This window comes from Zootoca vivipara, chromosome 1, assembly GCF_963506605.1.
Source record: "Zootoca vivipara chromosome 1, rZooViv1.1, whole genome shotgun sequence".
In the NCBI taxonomy this organism is placed as follows: domain Eukaryota; kingdom Metazoa; phylum Chordata; class Lepidosauria; order Squamata; family Lacertidae; genus Zootoca; species Zootoca vivipara.
Window position 1 is genome coordinate 22,403,362 of NC_083276.1, and position 25,096 is coordinate 22,428,457.

At 44.3% G+C, this 25,096-nt stretch overlaps 1 protein-coding gene across 4 annotated transcripts in view; it reads left to right on the forward strand.

Annotated features, from left to right (window-relative positions):
• TTC7B (tetratricopeptide repeat domain 7B) overlaps positions 1–25,096 on the forward strand; it is a 105,361-nt gene that overhangs the window by 57,169 nt on the left and 23,096 nt on the right. For 2 of the 4 annotated variants that reach the window (XM_035101891.2, XM_060272309.1), the window contains 6 exons: positions 855–1,015; positions 3,648–3,764; positions 12,561–12,658; positions 16,852–17,010; positions 19,231–19,281; positions 23,250–23,390. In XM_035101891.2, coding sequence (XP_034957782.2) covers positions 855–1,015; positions 3,648–3,764; positions 12,561–12,658; positions 16,852–17,010; positions 19,231–19,281; positions 23,250–23,390 — 727 coding nt within the window. The remainder of the gene's footprint in view (positions 1–854; positions 1,016–3,647; positions 3,765–12,560; positions 12,659–16,851; positions 17,011–19,230; positions 19,282–23,249; positions 23,391–25,096) is intronic. The other 2 variants (XM_060272302.1, XM_035101893.2) reach the window with 2 other exon arrangements.

Consider the following 25,096-nt stretch of genomic DNA (forward strand, 5'->3'; position numbering starts at 1 on the left):
CATACCAGTTGCTAAAGCTTGGCAGTTTTGTCTGGGTGGATTTTTTGTGTGTCCCCCTCCCCCCACCATTATTTTATTCCATTCTGGATATGTGTCCAGATATTTCTATATCTGTGCTCCTTTAAATAACCGAGGTCTTGCGCATGAGTGCTAAAGAGGTTTTGTGCAAAACCTCTGTATTAAAGCCTAATGTATGTTCCACAGTTACAATGGTGGTAGCACTGAAGCAAGGGGCACCACTGATGTTTCAAGCAGTGTTATTATTGAGACCTCACTCATCCCCAACCATGTGGTGTAGTTAAAACCACTTCATATTCATCAGAAACAAAACCACACTACTCCTTTTGAACGGCAGGGGTTTGTTCCGAGGACAAATTTTTGGATGACCATCAACACCAGCCAAAATGGTGGTCCCCTGTGTAATTATGCTTGTTTCTTGAAGATTATTTGATGTTTTAATTTGTTTCATAAAATGCTACAAAGCTGAATTTTGTTTAGTCAGAAGAAAATCTGTTAATTTGCAAAAATCCCAACGCCTGGAACACTAAAGCTTGTTCCAAGTTGCTTTACATTTTGAGTGCAAAAGGAAAATTTTAAAGTTTATTTTAGGAAGCCAATAGGAGTCACATACTTTGGCTACTTTTCATTGTCAGTGAGCGGCAAAATCATCAATGCCTCAACACTTTTCTGAAGAGAACAGTTATATATATGTATGTGTCTTTGGTTTCCCCCCTAGTAGTGAATATTTCTTCGGTGGAGGCACTTTCCATTCCCATTTCTTCCTAATCTCTAAATGCAGGGGAATTATACTGTATGTGATAAGAATAACCCATTTCAACTTTTCTTTCAAATAGATACCAGAAGCTTTAGGATATGTTCGTCAAGCTCTTCAGCTTCAAGGAGACGATGCTAACTCTCTGCATCTCCTTGCCCTCTTGCTGTCAGCTCAGAAACACTATCACGATGCTCTGAATATCATTGACATGGCCTTGAGCGAATACCCAGAAAACTTTATGTGAGTAGGGGTTTTTTTTGGTAGTTTCTATGCATATGCGTGCTTAGTATGAGACAAAATTTAAACCCTTGAAATGACTGGGCCATTTTTGGCCTTGCAAATTTTGTGCATTGCGTTTCTCCCTTTTTCCATGTTGCAGAAGGCTATAGCTTTCAGACTTTGTGAATAGCAATGTGATATTCTGCTTCCTCAATTCTTATTTTTCATTGTATTTGTTAGCTTTTGCTGCAAAGTAATATTCACAGACCTTACATGATACATAGAATGAAAACGACAAGCTCTCGTCCTCTCATTTTCTTTTTTTGAAAGAAACGTCATGACCTCCCTTTGGAAAGTTGATGGGTTCCATAGAGTAGATTATCTTGCTGCTTTTCTTAATATATCATGATAAATAAATGAGAATAAAGAGCCGCATCACAAAACAGCTGAGTGGCAAATAGCACTCATTCAACAGATGTGTGCACATCAATGTGCTTAAAATGTCACTGGTTCTTATCATTCTGTAAAAACAAGTAGTGTATCAGAGTGGTCATGAACATGATCTGTGAGTTGGAAGTTTAAATTTTAACTCAGTTTTGAGCGCATTTAATGGCTTTAAGCAAGCTGCCATCTTTCAGCTTTATTCCCTACCCCTGTGACCTGCTGTGTGTAGAACCGTAATATTGGCCTGCCTTATGACTTAAGATGTAAGTCATGCTGGTTGGGGTCCAGTTGTTTATCTGACTTTTAGAGTTTCTGCCTGCTCATAGCCATTAGCAAAAACCAGCCCAGTAATATACTGTTGAACTATAGGAATACTGACTTGTAGTAACAATCTTTAATCCAGCATAAGGCACTGTAATGATAGTACGCACATGAAATGACACAGTTCTTTGCTTTTTTATTACTTTGTTTTGATCCTAGTTTGGAGTTGTTTTAATGCTGTATTATAATTGTTTTTAAATCTATTTCATTTTGTGAGCCAGCCAGAGAATAACTCATCATTATGTGGTGCCACACGAATAATGTCAAATAAATAAGTAGAAAATAGTATAGCCCTTGTCTCTTTGAGTGCTTCTTTTGAGAAGGTTTTTTTAAAAAAACAATCATTTCTACACCTGCAGTCTATTTGGGGACTATGCCAGTTTCCATACTGTTTGTTGCTTGTTGAAACTTCAGAGAAGGGACTTACAGGATCAGTCCCAAACTGCAAGCGCAATCAGCCACAATGCCAAACTATGGTTTGCAAGGGGCTGCCAATGTGGCAAATGTAACCGTGATTTGCTGTTACGACTGAATTCACAAGCTGTTGACTATCCACATTTAGTGCCATTGTTTATGTCAAAAGTCTGCTGCATTGTGAACTTATGACACTTAATGTTGATTGTTTTTATCTTCTGCTTTTTATTTTTTGCTTTTATTGTTTGAGTGTATTATTTTATTACATTTTTATGTTCTCATATGAAAGGTGGGGTATAATATGTTAAGTCCTAGATCTGGATGAGTAACTTCTATATTTTTTAGCTATGTCTCTATTCTGCAAACAGCTGTCTGGAGGCTGATACATACTTTTGATACACAAATTGGTGGTTTAGTTGGAGCGCACAGTCTGTAGAATTGATCCCCTCTAATAGAGAGGGTTTTAGTTAAGGGGTGGTACATGACTGGACCACTATTTAAGTATACCAAAAGGAGTGATGCAACAGTCAAGTGCAGAATCTCTCTCGGTGTTGGAAAACAGCTGTGAAATTCTGAAAACATTTTACCACAGCATAATTAAAACTCAATCAGACCAGCTGACTGGACACAATCCCCCAGGCACTTTCTTGCCCATTGCTAGAAGCAATTGTGCACTTCCAAGCAAAACTTGCAAAACCCTCACAAATCCCCTCCTCGTGTTTCTGGGCTGCTTGCCTTTTTTAGAATTACGCCTACAAATCAGTTCAAAATGTTCTATTTTGGTGGATGGAATTGACAGATTAGTTGACTTAACACATTTCTCATTTGGTACACCTCTAATACACTTGCTTTCCCTATAACAGTTAGTTTTCGCTCCTCCTAATTGCTTTCAATATAATTCAGAGGCACGCAACCTTTAGCAAAACAAACTGGTAAGCAGAATAAACCGTTGCATTATTCAAGTATAATTTCTTCAGCATTGTAATGGTTCCTTTTTCGCTGCCATAAAGCTTAATAGAAAATCGGTTAGTTTTGGCTGCTGACTAGAGTTTTTTCAAAGTTAGAGTGTACATGCTACTCTAATGCTGCTGCTTGGCTGTTTTCAAAGAGAACGTCTGCCTCTGTGCTCTAGAACAGTGATCTAAAACCTTTTATCTTTAGGGAACCCTTTTCATATTGACTTGCCTGCAGAGAAACTCCTTCATGTGGGTCGCAAAACTCTAGGACGTCGTAGTAACCTGGAGTAATTGTGAAAGCAGCAGTTCACAAAAAAGGACCCACTAGGCTTGTTAAGTCTTAGCATCACTTGGCATGAACCAAGGCTGCTTGTCTGCTTTCCATAGGCATCTGGGATGGGCACTGGAAGAAGTGGGATGATGAAGTAGATGGCCTTTGCTCTGTCCATCAGGGCTGCATTCATGTTTTTAACGTCCTTTATTGTTGAATTACAGTTTGATTTTTCTCTCCTTCTCAGATTACTGTTTTCAAAAGTCAAATTGGAATCACTCTGCCGGGGCCCAGATGAGGCACTCCTTACTTGTAAACACATGTTGCAGATCTGGAAATCCTGTTACAATCTCACTAACCCCAGGTAGGACAATACAGAACAACACGGAACACATTCTGTTTGTGTGTGCAGGGGGTCGGGGTGAATCCTTTGCATATAAATAAAGGTTGGAATTCAGCATCACACTCTTCCAGTCATCTTGTTTGTGCAAGTATTGCAGCTTGCCAGATGGAACAATCCTCTCTCCTCCCACCGTTTTTATTCTGGGTGTCCAACCCCCCCGCCAATGGGGGAGCAGGAGGAAGAAAGGGCAGGGCAGCCCTGTTGCACAAGGGGATGTCCTTGTGCTGGGATTTTGCTGGTTGGTTAGATGAATTCTGCTCATAGCTTGATTTTTTTGGGGGGGTGGTTATCATACTCCAGTTTATATTTCATGTGAGGTTTGTGTGGCTATATTTTTGCTTACCATGTTAGTTGCTTTTCTGTTATGGGTGTGGTGTATGTGCATTGGACTGGCTTGATTTCTTTATTTAAGTGGAAAGAATCTGAGCTGTTCCACTTGAGTGACCTTCAAGATAGTAAACAAAAATGAAGTTTGGGTTGTATCCAATCGTGGCATTCTGCTGACAGAGGGCTCTTTGATTCAGCAGAGGCTTCCATTAGTTGAGATTGTAGGGCAACGGTTTTCTTTGATTTTCCCCCTTCCCTTTTCTTCGTCCCCCCTGCATGCCCAATCTGCTCCAAGAAGACATGAAAATCTTGAGTGAGTGAAACTCAGTCGTTGAAGTACAGTACAAGTAGCAGAAATTCTGATTTGCTTTCAGTAAAAAGAGAGGATTCACCCAGCTTTGCAAGGCAAAATGAGAATCTTGAGAGTAGAAACTTTGTTTTTTTTTTCTCCTGGTAGTACTTTGCAACTTTCTACTGCTACATTCCTGTCAAGTAAATGAAAAGATACAGTGACATTATGCCGCAGCAAGGCATATCAGAATAATATTCCATCCTGTATGATGCTATCAGATCAGCAAGGTCCCCCATGCAGTGTATCACATTTCTCTTTTCAAATTCTGTAAAAGCCAGCATGTAATAGCTCTGGCCCCGCTGTGAGTTAACAACCTCCATGTTGCGCTCTCTTTATGCCAGGTGAGAACTGACTTGGAGTAAATGCTTGCATATGCGCCCAGCTCGACTTCAGCAGTCTTGCAGATGTCATTCACTGTCAGACTTCAAATGTGTGATCCAAGATGAGACAAACATTTACGTTCTGCATAAAGGCTGAATTTTATGGCTTCCCCTCCGTCCCTTCAAAATGTTGATTCATTTAAGCACATAAAGCAGGCAAATGAGGCAGAGGGGAAAATATAACCTACCAGTTATGGATTATGCACTTATTATAAGACAAACTCACTGATAATTGGGTCCCCTCCCATTTGAGATTTGGCACATTGAAAAGTGACGTTTCATACATCAGCTTTCCTAAAATGTTTAGAAAGGATCCATGCTGTCATTGGTACACATAATTACAAGCTGTGACTCTATAGACCTGGTTGCTCCCCTCATTACCACTACATTTACTTGTGGGGTGGCAAGTCATATTCAGCCTTATGAATGTTAGAAGAGTTGTTCTGGATAAGATCAAAGGCCTTGGAAGTTCACAGGAAGAACAGAGCAACAGCCTGCTCCCAGTTCCTTTGCAACTGATGATCAGAAACATATTGCCTCTGATCCTGGGGGTAATATATAGCCATCACGACTACTAGCCATTGGTACTCCTATGTCTAGTCTACTTTTAAAGCCGTAAAAGTTGGTGGCCATCACCATGTTTTGTGGCTGCAAATTCTGTGGTTTGTCTGCAGTTTGCGCCATGACCCTCCAGCAGGTAGAGAGAAGAAGAAAACACAGGAAGTAGAATGGCTGTGCAGATGGTGTCGTTATCAGAGAGGGTTACAACATTGCATATATCCTCGCCCAACTTATCAGTGTGTCTTACTGAGGCTGAATGAAGCTAGGGATGCTACTAAATGATGTACCGTGTTTCTCATATTTTAAGGCATCCCCAAAAAATAAGCCATGACAGGATTTCTAAGGGTTGGTGAAAAATAAGACATACCCCGAAAATAAGCCATGTCGTGTAGCCCCGACCGAGCGAGAGGCGAAGGCGCGGGACCCAGCAGGAGCTCCCTGCCTGCTTCCCCGAGCCGTCGCGCATCGGGGGACAGAGCCGAAGATCGGAGGGCGCTCCTTGCTGGGCTTGACAAGCCCGGCAAACAGCGCCCGCCGATCTTCGGACCTGTGCTGTGTGACAGGCAGGGGTGGGGGGAAGCGGAGATCGTTCTCCGCTCTCCCCCCACCCCCGCCTGTCACCAAAGATCGGCGGGCGCTCCTTGCTGGGCTTGACAAGCCCGGCAAACAGCGCCCGCCGATCTTCGGACCTGTCCTGTGTGACAGGCGGGGGTGGGGGGGGGGAAGCGGAGATCGTTCTCCGCTCTCCCCCCACCCCCGCCTGTCACCAAAGATCGGCGGGCGCTGTTTGCTGGGCTTGACAAGCCCGGCAAACAGCGCCCGCCGATCTTCGGACCTGTCCTGTGTGACAGGCGGGGGTGGGGGGGAAGCGGAGATCGTTCTCCGCTCTCCCCCCACCCCCGCCTGTCACCAAAGATCGGCGGGCACTGTTTGCTGGGCTTGACAAGCCCGGCAAACAGCGCCCGCCGATCTTCGGACCTGTCCTGTGTGACAGGTGGGGGTGGGGGGGGAAGCGGAGATCGTTCTCTGCTCTCCGCCCACCCCCGCCTGTCACCGAAGATCGGCGGGCGCTCCTAGCTGGGCTTGACAAGCCCGGCAAACAGCGCCCGCCGATCTTCGGCCCTGTGCTGTGTGACAGGCGGGGGTGGGGGGGAAGCGGAGATCGTTCTCCGCTCTCCCCCCACCCCCGCCTGTCACCAAAGATCGGCGGGCGCTCCTTGCTGGGCTTGACAAGCCCGGCAAACAGCGCCCGCCGACCTGTGCTGTGTGACAGGCGGGGGTGGGGGAGAAGCGGAGATCGTTCTCCGCTCTCCGCCCACCCCCGCCTGTCACCAAAGATCGGCGGGCGCTCCTTGCTGGGCTTGACAAGCCCGGCAAACAGCACCCGCCGACCTGTGCTGTGTGACAGGCGGGGGTGGGGGAGAAGCGGAGATCGTTCTCCGCTCTCCCCCCACCCCCGCCTGTCACCAAAGATCGGCGGGCACTGTTTGCTGGGCTTGACAAGCCCGGCAAACAGCGCCCGCCGATCTTCGGACCTGTCCTGTGTGACAGGTGGGGGTGGGGGGGGAAGCGGAGATCGTTCTCTGCTCTCCGCCCACCCCCGCCTGTCACCGAAGATCGGCGGGCGCTCCTAGCTGGGCTTGACAAGCCCGGCAAACAGCGCCCGCCGATCTTCGGCCCTGTGCTGTGTGACAGGCGGGGGTGGGCGAGAAGCGGAGATCGTTCTCCGCTCTCCCCCCACCCCCGCCTGTCACCAAAGATCGGCGGGCGCTCCTTGCTGGGCTTGACAAGCCCGGCAAACAGCGCCCGCCGACCTGTGCTGTGTGACAGGCGGGGGTGGGGGAGAAGCGGAGATCGTTCTCCGCTCTCCGCCCACCCCCGCCTGTCACCAAAGATCGGCGGGCGCTCCTTGCTGGGCTTGACAAGCCCGGCAAACAGCACCCGCCGACCTGTGCTGTGTGACAGGCGGGGGTGGGGGGGGAAGCGGAGATCGTTCTCTGCTCTCCGCCCACCCCCGCCTGTCACCGAAGATCGGCGGGCGCTCCTAGCTGGGCTTGACAAGCCCGGCAAACAGCGCCCGCCGATCTTCGGCCCTGTGCTGTGTGACAGGCGGGGGTGGGCGAGAAGCGGAGATCGTTCTCCGCTCTCCCCCCACCCCCGCCTGTCACCAAAGATCGGCGGGCGCTCCTTGCTGGGCTTGACAAGCCCGGCAAACAGCGCCCGCCGATCTTCGGACCTGTCCTGTGTGACAGGCGGGGGTGGGGGGGAAGCGGAGATCGTGCTCCGCTCTCCCCCCACCCCCGCCTGTCACCAAAGATCGGCGGGCGCTCCTTGCTGGGCTTGACAAGCCCGGCAAACAGCGCCCGCCGATCTTCGGACCTGTCCTGTGTGACAGGCGGGGGTGGGGGGGGAAGCGGAGATCGTTCTCCGCTCTCCCCCCACCCCCGCCTGTCACCAAAGATCGGCGGGCGCTCCTTGCTGGGCTTGACAAGCCCGGCAAACAGCGCCCGCCGATCTTCGGACCTGTCCTGTGTGACAGGCGGGGGTGGGGGGGAAGCGGAGATCGTTCTCCGCTCTCCCCCCACCCCCGCCTGTCACCAAAGATCGGCGGGCGCTCCTAGCTGGGCTTGACAAGCCCGGCAAACAGCGCCCGCCGACCTGTGCTGTGTGACAGGCGGGGGTGGGGGGGAAGCGGAGATCGTTCTCCGCTCTCCGCCCACCCCCGCCTGTCACCGAAGATCGGCGGGCGCTGTTTGCTGGGCTTGACAAGCCCGGCAAACAGCGCCTGCCGATCTTCGGACCTGTCCTGTGTGACAGGCGGGGGTGGGGGGGAAGCGGAGATCGTTCTCCGCTCTCCCCCCACCCCCGCCTGTCACCAAAGATCGGCGGGCGCTCCTTGCTGGGCTTGACAAGCCCGGCAAACAGCGCCCGCCGACCTTCGGACCTGTCCTGTGTGACAGGCGGGGGTGGGGGGGGAAGCGGAGATCGTTCTCCGCTCTCCCCCCACCCCCACCTGTCACCAAAGATCGGCGGGCGCTCCTTGCTGGGCTTGACAAGCCCGGCAAACAGCGCCTGCCGATCTTCGGACCTGTCCTGTGTGACAGGCGGGGGTGGGGGAGAAGCGGAGATCGTTCTCCGCTCTCCGCCCACCCCCGCCTGTCACCGAAGATCGGCGGGCGCTCCTAGCTGGGCTTGACAAGCCCGGCAAACAGCGCCCGCCGACCTGTGCTGTGTGGCAGGCGGGGTGGGGGGGAAGCGGAGATCGTTCTCCGCTCTCCGCCCACCCCCGCCTGTCACCGAAGATCGGCGGGCGCTGTTTGCTGGGCTTGACAAGCCCGGCAAACAGCGCCCGCCGATCTTCGGACCTGTCCTGTGTGACAGGCGGGGGTGGGGGGGAAGCGGAGATCGTTCTCCGCTCTCCCCCCACCCCCGCCTGTCACCAAAGATCGGCGGGCGCTCCTTGCTGGGCTTGACAAGCCCGGCAAACAGCGCCCGCCGATCTTCGGACCTGTCCTGTGTGACAGGGGGGGTGGGGGGGAAGCGGAGATCGTGCTCCGCTCTCCCCCCACCCCCGCCTGTCACCAAAGATCGGCGGGCGCTGTTTGCTGGGCTTGACAAGCCCGGCAAACAGCGCCCGCCGATCTTCGGCCCTGTGCTGTGTGACAGGCGGGGGTGGGGGAGAAGCGGAGATCGTTCTCCGCTCTCCCCCCATCCCCGCCTGTCACCGAAGATCGGCGGGCGCTCCTTGCTGGGCTTGACAAGCCCGGCAAACAGCGCCCGCGTGCACTTTATTAAAAAATAAGACATCCCTCAAAAATAAGCCATGTCGTGTTTTTTTGAAGAAAAAATTAATATAAGACATGACTTATAATATGAGAAACACGGTATTAAGTGTATTAAGTTTAATCAGAGCTCTAAAGCAAGGTTTAGGGGCATCGCAGAGTTCATTTTATGACTGGTTAACAGTTATCAGATACAGCAATGAACCAAGCGTGAAGGGCATCTCATTCTGTGCCTGCCACCCATCCTATTATGAGTGATCCGAGGTATTATAACATCTTCCTATGACCACAGCAGTAGTATGGGCAGGGCCTGTTTTTAATAAGAATACTATTTGTTGTTGATGATGATGATAGTAGTAGTAGTAGAAGAAGAAGAAGAAGAAGAAGAAGAAGAAGAAGAAGAAGAAGAAGAAGAGAAGAGTTTGGATTTGATATCCCGCTTTATCACTACCCAAAGGAGTCTCAAAGCGGCTAACATTCTCCTTTCCCACCTCCCCCACAACAAACACTCTGTGAGATGAGTGAGGCTGAGAGACTTCAAAGAAGTGTGACTAGCCCAAGGTCACCCAGCAGCTGCATGTGGAGGAGACGCGAACCCGGTTCCCCAGATTAGGAGTCTACCACTCTTAACTACTATACCACACTGGCTCTCAGTAGTAGTAGTAATGATAATAATGCAGTACTACTATGTAAATAATATTTTTTCCCAGTTCCCAGTAATTTCACATTTCTGTGCACAACTTTTAATTCAGAGAACATATGTGTGGGTTTGTGCTTTAAATTAATAATGTTCCCCAAAATAAAATACCCTGTCCTCATTCAGTAGGTATCTGGGAAATGTATAGTTAAATCAATTGCTCGTCTCTAAATTTTAAAAGTTGGTTTCAGTCATATCTAAGTCTACGAATTGTATTTTGATTAAGTAAAAAGTGGATTACAGTTGTTGCTGTTGCTGATAGAATCAGTAGGCTCGGAAGCAGGCTTTTTCATCTTAAACACATTTTGAAGCTATTTCCCCATTCTGTATTTGCAAAATGTTCTGCTTATCTGAGTTTCCAGAGTGCTGATTTGAGCAGTGCAGTGATAGTTTCCTTTTACACCTAATTTCAGCATGATATTTTATGTGCGCACAATTGCAGTAATATGTTTAAACCTTCAAACTTCTGCAGCTTGCTTGATGTCAGCACAGAATCTAATCATGTTTGGCCAGTGCTTTTCTGATGAGCTTGATGCACCCTTGGCTAAAAATATTTTTTAGTAGTGATTATCCTGGAGAGCAGTGTGCATTTTGACCTGCAATGAACCAGAGAAGTTACTGTACATAATTTTCAAATGACATAATTTGTTAGCTGTTTCAGTTTCCCTGCTTCTTACTAAGTCAGTTAGGGTCCAGTTGTAACATTGCTTTTTCTGCCTTGAGTTTAGAACTGATGACTTTAAAAAAAATAATCTAAGAACTCGGTTATTAAAAAGTAAAACACAATTAATTCCCTGGCTGTGGAATATATAAGAAAAGAACTTTCCTGCATCACATGAATTAATAATCACCGGTAAAGGTAAAGAACCCCTGGATGGTTAAGTCAGTCAAATTTGACTTTGGGGTGTGGCGCTCATCACCGCTTTCAGTGCTGAAATGCTTTTGTGTACCTGTGCTTAATGAAAATTGGGGTGGCTCAGGGTTGTATGGTGGCAGTGGCAACAAGTGGTCGGTCTCAATATGCAGTTATTGTACCTTCTCTGCGAGGTCAGTCAAGATTCAGAACCAGTTGTGCAGTGGTTGGTATACCAACCGAATCCCTATTACTGACTACACACCCTTATAATGGACAGTGTCTGAGTGTGCATAGCAAATAACAAACCATCCTTATGGACTACAACAGCTCGTGTTTCTCACCCATTAATGCTCCTGCCTGGGCTGCCCAGCTGGAAGCAATTGAGACCTGTGCTAGCCAGCCGAGCCTCCACAAGAGGTTATTTACCTTCAGCTTCATTTTCTTCCTCACTGACGTTTGGCACAGCATTGTTCATGTATCAAGGAAGTAATTAATAGAGCTGTTTCCAGGAAATGTGTGCTGACTGATGTAATAGTTATTGGTTGATAAAATGGACTAAGGAAGGTCCCTTCTGTTTCCTGTGGATTACTGTAATTGCATCATTGCACAAGGAATTAGCTGTGTTGGTGTCTTTCAGAGTTTGGGGGGGGTTTTTTGCACCATTTTAACAGCAGCCAGACAAAGAAAGGAAATAGTTTCATTCTGTATATAGAACACATTGCTTAAAAAAATGGATTTAGACGTTTCACCGAAAGGAAATGTTGAGTGAGTTCAGATTCAAAACCAGGAAGCCATTTTCCAGCTTAGTGAAGAAACGAGGATTTCTAACACTTTGAAAACCAGATCACTAGGGATGTCAGCAGTGTTGATGCAACAAGAGCAGTAAGCAGAATTGCACCCCTATAGAAAGGGATGAATAGTATTTGCTTTTAACTGAGCAGCACCAAATCCCAGGTCTGATATTTACTTCTGGTGCAATTATAACATCATCCATATAGTCATGCCTCACCATTTTGTCACTATACAATCATACCTTGGAAGTCGAACGGAATCCGTTCAGGAAGTCCGTTTGACTTCCAAAATGTTCGAAAACCAAAGTATGGCTTCTGATTGGCTGCAGGAAGCTCCTGCAGCCAATCAGAAGGCACGGAACCCACATCGGATGTTCGGCTTCCCAAAGAACATTCTAAAACTGGAACGCTCACTTCTGGGTTTTTTATTGCTCGGGAGCAGATTTGTTTGGGAGCCAAGGTACGACTATTGTCAAAATAAGAACGAAATAATTTCCTTTTCCTGAGCTGACACTTTTCCTGAGCTGACACATTCATAAAGTGGAAGACATTCCATAAATATGTGTAGTCATTGCATTTTCTTCCGACATGCATCCCTGTCTTGATTTCCCTCTCATCCCTCTGTTGTTTTCCTTGTGTCTGTTTTTAGATTGTAAACCCCTTGGGGGAGGGGTCCGTCATCTCATTCTGTGAAAGTCATTCATGGAAAGACTTCTTTTTTTAAGCTAGGTCTCTCAGATCCGCCAAGTGGAGCCAATCATTTTCATCCCACGAGTGACTCAGTAGAGCAGACGTCCACTCACAATTAAATAAGTGCTTTGAAGTGATCTGAACCATAGTGTGAAAATACTTTAATCAGCATGAAATGCAGTGGTTTTTTTATATGATATATGGGTTGTCTATCCCGTTGGTACACATAGCACTGAGCTCTGTATATGAAGAGCTGTACAGTAAGCTAAACATTCCCTTTTAAAGCCTTAAATGACAAATGCCTTGCATTGTTTCCTACAGCGATTCTGGACGGGGCAGCAGTTTGTTAGACAGAGCCATTGCCGACAGGCGACAACTTAGTACAATTACTTTGCCAGACTTCAGTGACCCTGAAACAGGTGAGGATTACTGTCTACAACAATAAAGTGTCAGAAACAATATGTGTTGTCTGCTAGATACTTTAATCTAAAACCTGTCAAAGCAATTGAAGCAAGATAGAAATTTGCTGCATAATATTTATTGATTTTATGTTTAGTTTCATATTACACACACACACACACACACACACACACACACACACTAAATTTATACATATGCAATAAAAGTTCAGGCACATATTCTAGGTGTTCTGTGTTAGCCCTCTCCTGTGTTAAATGCTTAACATAAACATCCATGTATACTAAGGGCCAAAAGTTCATAATCCAAACTTTGCACCTTGGGCTACAATCCTCTGCATTGTTACTGAAGAGTAATTCCTATTGCAGGGGTGGCTAATTCCAATCCCCGTCAGCCCCGACCAGCATGGCCATGGATGATGGGATTTGTAGTCCAGCCTCACATGTAGAGCCAAAAGCACAGAATTCCTTGGGGCATAGTATCAAGTAAACACAGGACTGGATGGTACAGACATCTTCACACATTTGTTTTTAGGCGTATTTTTCAGAGTCTGATATAAAAGGGTGAATGTGGGAAGCAGATGTTTGAAAATCATATCTCTCCCACAAGTACATTCATGATGGAACCAGCTACATCAGCTCATGAAGTCTTTAAGTTCAGGCAGAGCCCTATTTTGTTTTTGTTTTACACCTGTAAGCCCTTCTACACACCTAAAGATGTTTTCGCTGCATTATGTAAACAATATTGAAGAACAAAGTTTTAATATATTTTTTACAATATAAACTAATGTAAGCAGTTCCACTCATCATAAGTAGATTTCCTTCACGACTTCCAATGTGTTTATTTTTAGTTTACTGGCTCATTGAAAGCATACTTCATTTAAGGGATGGGCACATAATGTAATGGGGACACGTTTAACAAAAAAATTAAATATTTTTCAATATGCCAAGTCATTAGCCTATCATTGAAAAGAGGGCTAAATTAAATTGCATAATTTATCCATATTGGTCCTTACTATATCTCTGTGCAGTCTCTTTCTTACGCCCATTTGTTTTCATTAGCATATAAAACCACTTTAGATCTTCGCAAGCCATACAGTGTTGCCATAACAGCTAAGAGTAAAGTTTTCATATTAAATTTCTGGTGTTCTGAATGAAGATACCCAATCTACTATCTGTCTCCTATTTTCTTTTTCTTTCCAATTGGGTATTGGCAATGAGGTGCGTTTCCCAGTCTTCACGTTGCAATTGAAATGTTTTGTGTTGTTATTTACATGAGTTGTTATTTAGGCAGGCTTCAGTGCTAAAATTTCACAAGCTCTTTACAGGCAATATAGTGGAATTCCACAGTGGTGGAATCAGGCCACACTAACTGGGCCCATCTCTTGCCGCTCTGGACCTCTCTGATATTAAAGCAATGATTTCACGTTCAGTTACGGACCTTTGCACGCGCGCGCGCGCGCACACACACACACACACACACACACACACACACACACACAAACATTTGATGTCCAATGTCCAAATGTCAGGCAAGTTTGGAGGCTGGGACTGGGAAGATGGCAGGGTTGGTTGAGGGAGGAATTGCACAGTAGAAGATAGAATCATAGAATCATAGAGTTGGAAGAGACCACAAGGGCCATCCAGTCCAACCCCCTGCCAAGCAGGAAACACCATCAAAGCATTCTTGACATATGGCTGTCAAGCCTCTGCTTAAAGACCTCCAAAGAAGGAGACTCCACCACACTCCTTGGTAGCAAATTCCACTGCCGAACAGCTCTTACTGTCAGGAAGTTCTTCCTAATGTTTAGGTGGAATCTTCTTTCTTGAAGTTTGAATCCATTGCTCCATGTCCGCTTCTCTGATGAAAGAGCTACAGGGACTGGTCAAAACAGGACCTTCAGCATGCAAAGCAGATGTTCTACAACAGTGTTACAGCCCCTCCCCAAGGGGAGAGGGTGGGCTCTGAATTTCCTGTGAGCAAACATGTCCTTATCTGGCATTGAGAGGTAGGAGTTGAAGATAACCCTAACCAAAATGCTGAAGAACTGCAGGCAGTTAGTGTAGTGACAATACTGAACTAGATGGACCAGTGGTCTGACTCTGTATAAGGTAAATTTCTATGTTCCCCCAGGCCAGAGGACAGTAGACCATGCGTTAAAAGTCAGCATGGCCTTCGCTTTTTTCTTTGCAATCTTTTAAACTGGTCCAGATTCCTCCCACCCACCTTATAACCATGCCCTTCATCCGATTTTCAGAGTCAACAGTCCTTTTCTGGATCTAGGTACAACAAAGCCAGATCATAGTTTAGAGGCAAGTTTAGACTGCAAGCATCGATGGACCTTATTCTGACTCTCTTTTTTTAGACTATGGGCTGCTAATCTGGTTTTAGGACAGAACTGAAGATTAAGTTTTATTTGTTTTCAACCTACCTATGCTTATGTGTCAAAGGCTGCTTTGATAGTGGCTCTGGCAAGCTGCCCACCTGGAACAAACTCCTGCTTGTGCTTACAGTGGAACCTTGGTTTATGAACACCTTGGTTTACGAATTTTCGGTTTACGAATTTTCTGGAACGGATTAATTCACTTTCCATTACTTTCAATGGGAAAGTTCGCTTCAGTTTATGAACGCTTCAGTTTATGAACAGACTTCTGGAACCAATTACACCCATGCTTCAGGTTAAGTACGCTTCAGGTTGAGTACTCTGCAGACCATCTGGAACAGATTAATCCACTTTCCATTACTTTCAATGGGAAAGTTCGCTTCAGTTTATGAACGCTTCAGTTTATGAACAGACGTCCGGAACCAATTGTGTCCATAAACCGAGGTACCACTGTATTTTAGCAAGCTAGCCACTCTTTAAGCACTTTTCTTCTGGTCTTCATTGAGGCTTCAGGGACCTCCCAAGACGGAGGTTCAAATGTAAAAGTTGATCCTTGATGGCTTGCTCCATCCACGCATGAACTGCAAAATAGCCACATCTCCTGCTGCTTCATCAGTACTGGAATTTTTTTGTTTTACTGAAGAGAAAAAAGAGAAGTATGAGAGTTTGTAACTACATCAGAGCTTATACACAATTTACCAGTTGTTTCATAGATCTCTTCTTTAAAACAATTAACTGTGACTGCAGTCTGCAAAATGTTATCCGGCAGAGCTGTTTTCAGTGGTGTACAAGCTAGCATACCCAGGCTGTCTCCACCCACTCATTCTCTACCAGCTCTGACAAGTTTTCCCGCCTCCTTTTCAAGCAAAATGGCTCATCTAGAGCAGGAGGAAGTCTAGTTCCACTACAGAATTCGAATTATAGGGAGGATTTTGGAGTTACTTTGAAGCAACTCTTTATTTTGAGGCCTTGCCTGGCTTATTTACATAAAAGGGGATAATCCTTTATATGCCTCTGTAAATTCTCGGGAGGAAGAACTGGATTTAATAAAAATAAATACACACATTGCCTTTGGTATTGTCAAGGGACGGTGTGAGCAACAAATTGTTGAGTCGCACCTGAGCACATGAACCAGGATGCTTTGCCAGTGGAATGACACCAGGATCTCCTTCCTTTCATGGAATAGGGTGATGAATCGGACCTTCTGCCTGCTGTCATTCAAGGATTTATTTATCTTTTAAATGAAGTTCATTATCACTTACCTAGACAGTTTGTGTTTTATTTCTAACTTGGATAAGCATTTAGCAGCTTCAGGCTCTCAGGTTTTAGGACACAGTGGGCAACATGGTGCTCTGCAGATGCTGGACTACGACACCAGTCATCCCTGAGCATTGCCACCCTAGGTGAGGCTGATGGGAGTTGGAGTCCGAAACATCTGCAAGACACCACGTTGGCTACCCCTGTTTCAGAAAATAATTTTTGCCATCTGTATTCCTATTGGACATGCCAAGTAGCTTGCCTTACAAATGTTTTTATTATAACATTTTTCCTTTCCAGAATGACTTGATTGAAACTAGTTTTACTAAATCTCAGTAAACATTTTAAAACATTTCTTTTTCATACAAGGAAAGGGACCTTTTTGCAGTGCTTGTAGGAAAATACATTTCGTGTGGTAAACTGTTGCTTCCTTTTTAGCGGTGGTTAAATGAGCTATACATTATTAGGATTATTATTTTCTTTTCATGGCATCCATTAATCCATTCAAAACCTATTCCTGGCATTTTCTTTATATTTTTCTCTTTCACTTTTTAGCTTCTGATTCCTCCACATCTTCACCTCTCTCAAGAACAGAATCTCCTCTCCACCTGTTTATGTCTCCTCACCCTCATCCCAAATCCGATACCTTTGTCTGGCCCTATGCAACCAATCCATACTGTGACCTCGTTCCTGGGCCCTGCGAACCGCCACTCTGTAAACTGATTTCCTCTTTCTGATAGGCGTGCTAGTTTGCTCTGTTTGTGCTTCTGATAATCTCCATAACTGCTAAGCATCCATTGCCCTGAAATGTTGTTGAACATCAAGGTATTTGGTATTAGTGCAACCTACCTGTTTGGATTAGATGGTGATGATGATTAGGGCATTTGAAACTGTTTCTTCAAGTAAACAGTGATGGTTTCAAGTGGGCATGCTCTTAAATCAGTCTCCTCACCCCAATACCCTTGGAAGGCTCATGAAATGTTACATCGAGGGACCACCAGGGGGCTCCATTGCCTTCCTGAGAGCACCGAGCAAGTGCTGCCATAAGGCATTTTAGCAATATTGTGATAGGTCGGTGGCACAGCTGTTCCAAGAGTCTGTGCGCAAGGATTGGCACCCATTGTCGATGCAGTGCTGTGGAGCTAGGATTAACACTGGGGGTGTACCAGGATGTGGAAGATTTCCATGTCGTGGCTGTGAGCCAGGAGAAGAAAGAAGTGATGGGGTTGCCATTTTAACTCCCCAACCCACCTCAGAGCTCTGGATCTGAAGCCTCAAGCAGGAGAAAACCTGGCCCCTTATAGGGCATGGCAACTCTTTGTCCACATGCCTGTGCCTCCACATCATGTATGATGGAGTGCTTGGAAAATATGCTGTTAGTATTATAAGTATGCGCCCAAATTTGTCAGTACTGTACTGATTCTTGAGTGGTAGGAACTCAGCTCCTACTTCTTCTTTTGTACTATAGGTGCAACATTTTTTATTTTTTACTGGATTTTGTTCTCATCCATGCAATTAACTCGTTTCGAAATGTTAGGACCTTTATTTGACAGAATTAAATATAATTGGCAACAATTTTCATTCCTAGACGCTAGCTTCAAGACAGGAAAGGATTTATTCTTTTGCACTGTGGTGGGTTTTTTTTTTTTGCTATCGTAAATTGGCTTAATCTGTTCGTTTCGGAGGAGTAGAGTGAGTAAAGCGTTGTCTCTGGCACAGAATTAGATGACAGGTGCTAGAAAATAAGTAGCAAAGGAGTGCAAATTAATCAGGTCACAATGTAGTTGGATCCTATTCAAGATGCTATTTGAAAGGATAGCACTTGTGCTTTCATATTGATGTTAATTCTGCTCCCACTTGTTTTGCCAAGGCTTTTCTGTGATCCTGGTTCTTCAGTGGGACATTAAAAAAATATCACCCCTCCCTAAGAGCCGTACTGCACCTTACAGAAAATGAGGCCATAGCTAAGCTGGTACAATTCTGTACTCTACTACTTTGTATGTCTTATTTTCGGGGAAACAGGGTACTACCTGAAGTGAGGTGGCGTTTCTTCATAAGGGAGCATACGAAAAAAGGTCTTTGCTGTCTGAAATGGTGCTGCCCATAAAATTGCTGTGAGGTGTAGTTTGTCATTTGGTCTTTGTCTACTGGTCTCTGATGGATCTGTGTCAGAATTCATTTTGCAGTTGTTGGAATCACGTGCTGCCTGCACTTACGGGTGCTGATATGAACTTTGGAGAATTTATTTCCCACCCACCCCCAAAAAATGCTTTAAAAATTCAGGACTGGTTATTACTTTGGATGCTAGCTAACAGCTGCAGAAGTGTGATAGACAATATCCTTTTCTAAAACAGAGCCTCTACAGAGCATAGCCCACGTAGCATTAAATTGTTGTTGGTGAAGCCGCGAACTCATTTAGCTTTCCATAGGGATGTAGGACCAATCATGAGATGCTGCAGAAATGAAAGCACAAAAGCAGGCTGCGAATTTTCTACCTCCAGCAAGAGCTGCAATATCTTATTGGGGGGGGGGGAGAGATGTGGCAACTTTGTAGGAGCCTCAATTTGACCTCAGAGCAGTTGTTTATGTACTTTCATTCCCCCATTGAATCCATATGAGTAGAATTGGTCCAAACCCTCTGTAGCTTTCTTGCTCTTAATATGTATACTCTGTTGTTTTTCTATATTCAATTTGATTGTTAACATGACATGAAAGGGATTTATTGAACAAGAACTTTCTCCAAATTCTTACCGGAAATTCATTATGATTTTAAACTCCTTATTTCAAAATGTTCACTGTTCTTTGGAAAAAAAACAGGAAAACGAGCTTACAGTTTGAAGGTTATCAGAAGTGTATTTTGCTTTTTTGTGCAGTTCTGTTTTATAGCTGTTATCCTTCGTGATTTTAATTTGTGGTTTGATCTGTTGTTTAAAGGCAACCCTCCAGATGCTTACTTTCATGGTTTTTTCTCCCTTTTTTCAGTTTGTAAGTAGTATTTACTATACAGGTCTATTTTTAAACTTCTAAAGGCTTAGTAATAACACCTTCCCTCCACCACAGAATGTAAATGTGTGTCCATTTGTCATGGAGGTTTGACATTGTGCAAAGCAAGGCTACTGCTCCTTAGCCATTCAAGTCCCCCCTGAGTCTGCAGTCCTATGAGATCTGAATGCCCTCAGCTAGGACTAGAGTTCACTTATTAAAGAGGCAGTATTATTTTCAGGAGGGATGCAAATAAAGGTCCTGGGGAGCAGGGGCTGACTTTATAAAATCCATTGCTTAAGCCCATAATACACCATAACACCGTATTTATGATTTCTCCAGATCAGTTAGTTCATTTTCTAGTCTCTTGGCTAGAAGGAATAAGGGGCGAAAATTGGAATAAAAAGATTTTAAAAAGAAAATAACGCAAAGTTGACCTATTCTAAAAAAACCCAACCACTTTGTTTTTTGTATTTAAGATATGTTGTTGGCATTCTTAAGCCTAATACTGTATTGTTATTTATTAGCCATTTATGTGGTCTTGGCACCATTCTGAATTATATTGAAGAGTGATTTTGGCCAGTTAATGGCAGTGTAGGATCACTTAGCAAAAAGCATATGATACTTGTTTCATGTACCAACCCTATGGAACAAAGAAAGTTTTGTTTGTTGATGGAAGCCCCGGCTCCTCTTCGTTAATGTACACCACCCATTTCGCAAAACGTCGATGAGCCTTTTAACATATTGGAGGTGGGGGATGAGTTATTGCAGTTGCTAATGAAGGGTGATATGCAATGTTCGTCATACTCAGACTAGATCCATTGACTAGTCTTAGTATGACTATCATTGGGTATTGCCCACCGTCTTGTGGGATTAGCTCAGGGACAGCCAGTGTGGTATTACCTCCAGATATTGTGGACTATAACACCCATCAGCCCAGATGATTGATGCTGCTGACTGGTCTAATGGGCTTTGTAGTCCAAACAGCTGAAGGGCACAAACTTGGCTACCCCTAGATTAGACCGTACACATACATGTTTTATTTGGTCCTAAAGAATGTACTGTCTCTTCATCTAGAGAGAGTTTTACTCGCACTGGCATACAGATCTCTGCATGTATCACGGTTTGGCACTCTTACATGCTCTGGCACCTGCTTTTTTGTGTGTGCATGTGAAATCGGGTTGTGTTTTCACCTTGCATGATTTTGCTCATTTCCTTTCCTTTAATTAAGACATTGTTCTCATGAAATTTGATTGAAAAGCAACTTTCCATTCTGCAGCAAGGAGAGGGGTGAGCCTCTGAAGGATTTGCATTATGTCAAGTATTTACCATTTCATCATTCACTTGGCAATCCTAAAGATAAACACAGGGGAAGTAGCAACATGCTCATCATATTAAGAAGCGGATCCCCCCCCCCATAAACGTTCAAGTAGAAAAGCAATACAGTATTGTCTTCTTTTGGTTTTTTTCTTGTGTCAGGCAATTTATCAACTGTTCAGAAACAAAAGGCCTTCTTAAAGTAAACACTAGCAACAAAATGCTGAAAAATTTAATAATCATCTTGTCACAATAGACGGCTTCCTTTGTTGGTGATTCAAATAGTGGCAGGTGTCCCTTGTTGAAATAAAGCACTATAAAATTAAGCCGTTTAAACAAAGCACTGGTTCATCCTAGTGAATAAAATCTTAGCTCAGTTACTTTTGTTAAGTTTATAATGACCCCTGGAACGGGTGTAGGGTTAAGTGGTACACAAATAGCTATCCAGTCTAACAAGAAGTGAGGCAGCAAATTTGGTAGCTGAAGCCACAGCTGAATATTGGATTCTTGCTATTTTCTGAAAGTTACGCCCTGACCATGAAAAGGGTGTTCTAGTTAAACAAGCAAGCCATAGTTGGTAGCAGAAAATCTCCAGTTGGTGATTGACAAGAAAAACATAAATGTGTATGGAGATTAGGCAAAGCGCCTTAGATGTTTGCCTTATCCCTACCATCTTCCACATAGGCCTCATTTTCACTGAGGTGCTAAGCCCATATCAGGGTTATGTTGGTTCACACTGCAGTTGAGGCTCACTTGATTGAATGCTGCTTTATAGGGGCCAGGATCCTAGATGCCAGGGATAATGTATGTACTAAATCACGTTTCAAAGCTGGTTGGGGGGGGGGAGACCTCGTTAGTCTTCACCACATTTATATGTGCCAAAACATATGAATGTCCTCTCATAGCGGTCCCCCTTTCAATAATGAGAAGTCATTACTTATGTAATATCTTGAATTCGTGGTGCCCATGGCATTTCCAGTCATAAGAAGATAAAATAGCTCTCCTGGATCACACCAAAGGCCCATTTGGTGCAGCATCCTGTTCTCACTGTGGCCAGTCAGGTGCCCATGGGAAGCCAATAAGCAAGATTCGAGTGCAATCTCCACACTTCGGATTTCCAGCAATTGGTATTCAGAGGCACACAGTCGAGAACCTTGGTTCTCGAACATCTTGGTACTTGCACGTTTTGGCTCCCGAATGCCGCAAACCCGGGAGTGAGTGTTCCGGTTTGTGAATGTTTTTCGGAAGCTTCCGCGGCTTCCGATAGAGTGCAGGAAGCTCCTGCAGTGAACTGGAAGCCGCACCTTGGTTTTCAAACCGTTTGGGGAGTCGAAAAGACTCCCGGAATGGATTAAGTTCGAGAACCAAGGTACGACTGTACTGACTCTTGACAACGGAGGCAGAACGTAGCCATTGTGGTCTAGAGGTCTAACGACAGCCTTCTCCTGCATTGATTTGTCTAGTTCTCTTTTAAAGCTGTTCCTTTTGGAGCTTCTGTGGGGCAAGCAGTTCAGCAGATGACATTTACCCTTTCTGCATGCCAGGGAAAGTTTCATTCGATTAAGTTCTGCTTGTCACACAGGTCTTAAAGCCCCAGGAGCTCTTGCCAGACTTAAGACGATGATAACTTTATGTGTGAACAAGAAGTTACAATGTAAACACCTGACATTATTTGGGATACATTTTAGCAGCTCTGTTCCAAAATTGCCGTCAAGGAAATACTAGAAGGTGATTAGATGAGTGTGCCAATTTATTTGTATCTTGACAAAGAAGGCATTTGTCTCTCTGCTTCTCCTTGCAAACATTTCTGATGCTTCACTCTTTGTTTATATTCTTTGGTGACCTCAGCTTTTGTCAAGCATGCATTTAAGTCTTTGAACATCATGTTTAATTGGCACCACGTTGGAGAGATGCAGTGAGTGTCTCACATATGGCAGGAGCTGCTTGCTTATTTGTACATGCATATCAAATAGAAATTGTCTAAAAGCAATAAACCATAACATATAGGAAAATATCAAGGAAAATAATAATCTGTTGGTTAGATTCCCCCCCCCTTTAGATTTATCAACTCCCTTTTGGACTAAGTGCTCATTCTGTTCACTTCCCCAGCTGTTAATATTGGTGATTAAGTGAACTTTATAGTCTTTGCAGCTTAATTGGTTTCTGTTCAGGGAAATGTTGAGATCATTCTGCATTTCTTAGGTTATTTTAGTCTCTCTATTATTATCCTTAAAATAGGATTCTAATTACCCCTCCAGGAAGGGGGGGTGTTCAGTGATAACTAGCAGTGAAGAGTAAGTAGTAAGAGTTACATCAAATAAGCGTCACCCCCAAACCTCTTTGAGTCTTAGAGCTTGTATGTGTGTGCGTGGAACTTGTATACCTGCTGTCGATCGTCGAAAGCTTTGTGTTTCACGAGTGGCTGCTCCAATCTCATCTGTCATTTCCGCTAGTAATATAATAGGCTTTTTAATGCAGGTTCACTAACACTAACATCCTTGTAATCAGGGAAGGGGGAGCCTGTCAAACATGGATGTTTTAAGGTTTTGCAACACCTTTACATGTACAGAGTTAAAATGAAGAACAGCAAACAGCTGAAGTCCAGGCTTTCTCTCTCTTTCTACTGATGCAACCTATTTCTATTATTTCCGCAGGTTCGATCCATGCGACGTCGATAGCAGCCTCTAGAGTGGAGCAGGCACTGTCTGAAGTTGGCTCGTCTTTGCAGAGCAGTGCTCCGAAGCAAGGTCCTCTGCATCCTTGGATGACACTGGCTCAAATCTGGCTTCATGCAGGTAATAGGGCACAGCTGCTGTTTTCATTTTTCCTGCTCATTAGCTACAGGAATCTGTATTCCTTGCCTTCAGCGGGGCAGAATGTTTTTATTGTATGTCAGCTAAAAGCACAGCTTTTAAGGACACTTATTCGGAATGTGGCATTTCGTTACATTTCAAGACAAGAACATTGTATGCTTAATTTATGAAACAGCAGTCTAGGAGAGGATGGCATTTAGTATTTAACAACCTTGTCAGAAGGTTGAGTTCCCCACCCCACCCCCGCCGCCCCCTTTTCCATCCACTGCTCAGGTTGTGTTAAGTCATGGAAATTTAAAGTGCCTCATTGAAAATGAAGAGTGACGTTGTTTTGGTGAACTTTAATCTGGGCAGCTCAAACTATGGATTTCAGGCAAAAAAGATAAAATGGCATCTGCAATTATATGCTTTTCAGACTGCAAAAGAGAATAGCAAGCTAAAACTAATTTTGGGAGGGGTGTGGAGAATCTGAAATACATTTATTATGTAGAATAATGAATTTGTAGAGTTGGAAGGGACCATGAGGGTAATCTAGTCCAACCTCCTACAATGAAGGAATCTTCTTGCCCCACATGGGGCTCGAACCCATGACCCTGAGATGAAGAGCCTCATGCTCTTCTGACTTGAGGTGTCAATAACAAACTCATGTAAATGTGCTTTAATAGAGTAAAAGTGGGTGACTGAACCTTCTGGTGTTAAAGCTCAGATACGTGAGGTATATTGAGATACTGATATTACAGAGTTATGGAATGAAGTTTAAGGTAGTTCGACCCGCAAGGGAGGTGGCAAGCTATTATCAGGGACTATATTGTACTTACTTCAAGAAACGATGTTGTTTTTGAAATACAGGTTAGAAGTAAAATCACTTTGCCCCAAAACAAATCAGCTGAAGACCCATATGATGTATCTGTGAACGGTGCTGTACTATCTTAGACAGCAAGTTAGAGGAATCAGATCCACAGATTATGGATGTCTGCAAATACAGAAACTAGAATGTTAGTTACTCACTCATTTGTGAAACCCATCTTGCCCTAATCTTCATCATAAGGCTGTTATGAGGATTTGAGAAGCTAGCAGCCTTTTACCCAGCGTTGCTCCAGAACGCTGAGAAAGCAAAAACTCAGTGCAGTGTTGAAAAGTTCGATCTGCCATCTTGATTGAAAATTGAATCCAATAGTGTCCATTCCTGCTCCTTGATCTCAGAAACCATCATGCAAAAATTTCATTAAGAAGTGTCCAAAATGATTGTGTTTAGGTTTCTTTAAAACAAAAAACAAAGGTAACTCCTAAATCCATAGTTGATCAATACCTTTGTTAGAACCAACCAAGAAGTCACAAGAGTTTTACGGCAGCTTAAGGTCTCACTTTTTTTGTTTTGTTCTTTAGTTTTCTGTGCTGACTTCTTCCAACTAGTGGAGGTTGTTGGGTATGCCCAATAGTTCTGAGAAGAAAAATGTGATTTCATAGTAGCACACGCATGCCTTGTGTGTTTGGGGAGCTTTTCTTTTGGAACAACAGTCCTTCATATATTTTATTTTATTTTTATTTTTCTGTAAGCCTCAGAATGCCTTGAGGCTTATTTCAAGCCTGAGACAGTGGCCTTTAAACAGATGAAGTACTTTGGTTGGTTGACATGTTTCAAATGGTGCTCAAGGTGGCCAAAAGCAATGAAATGCAAATAAAATAAA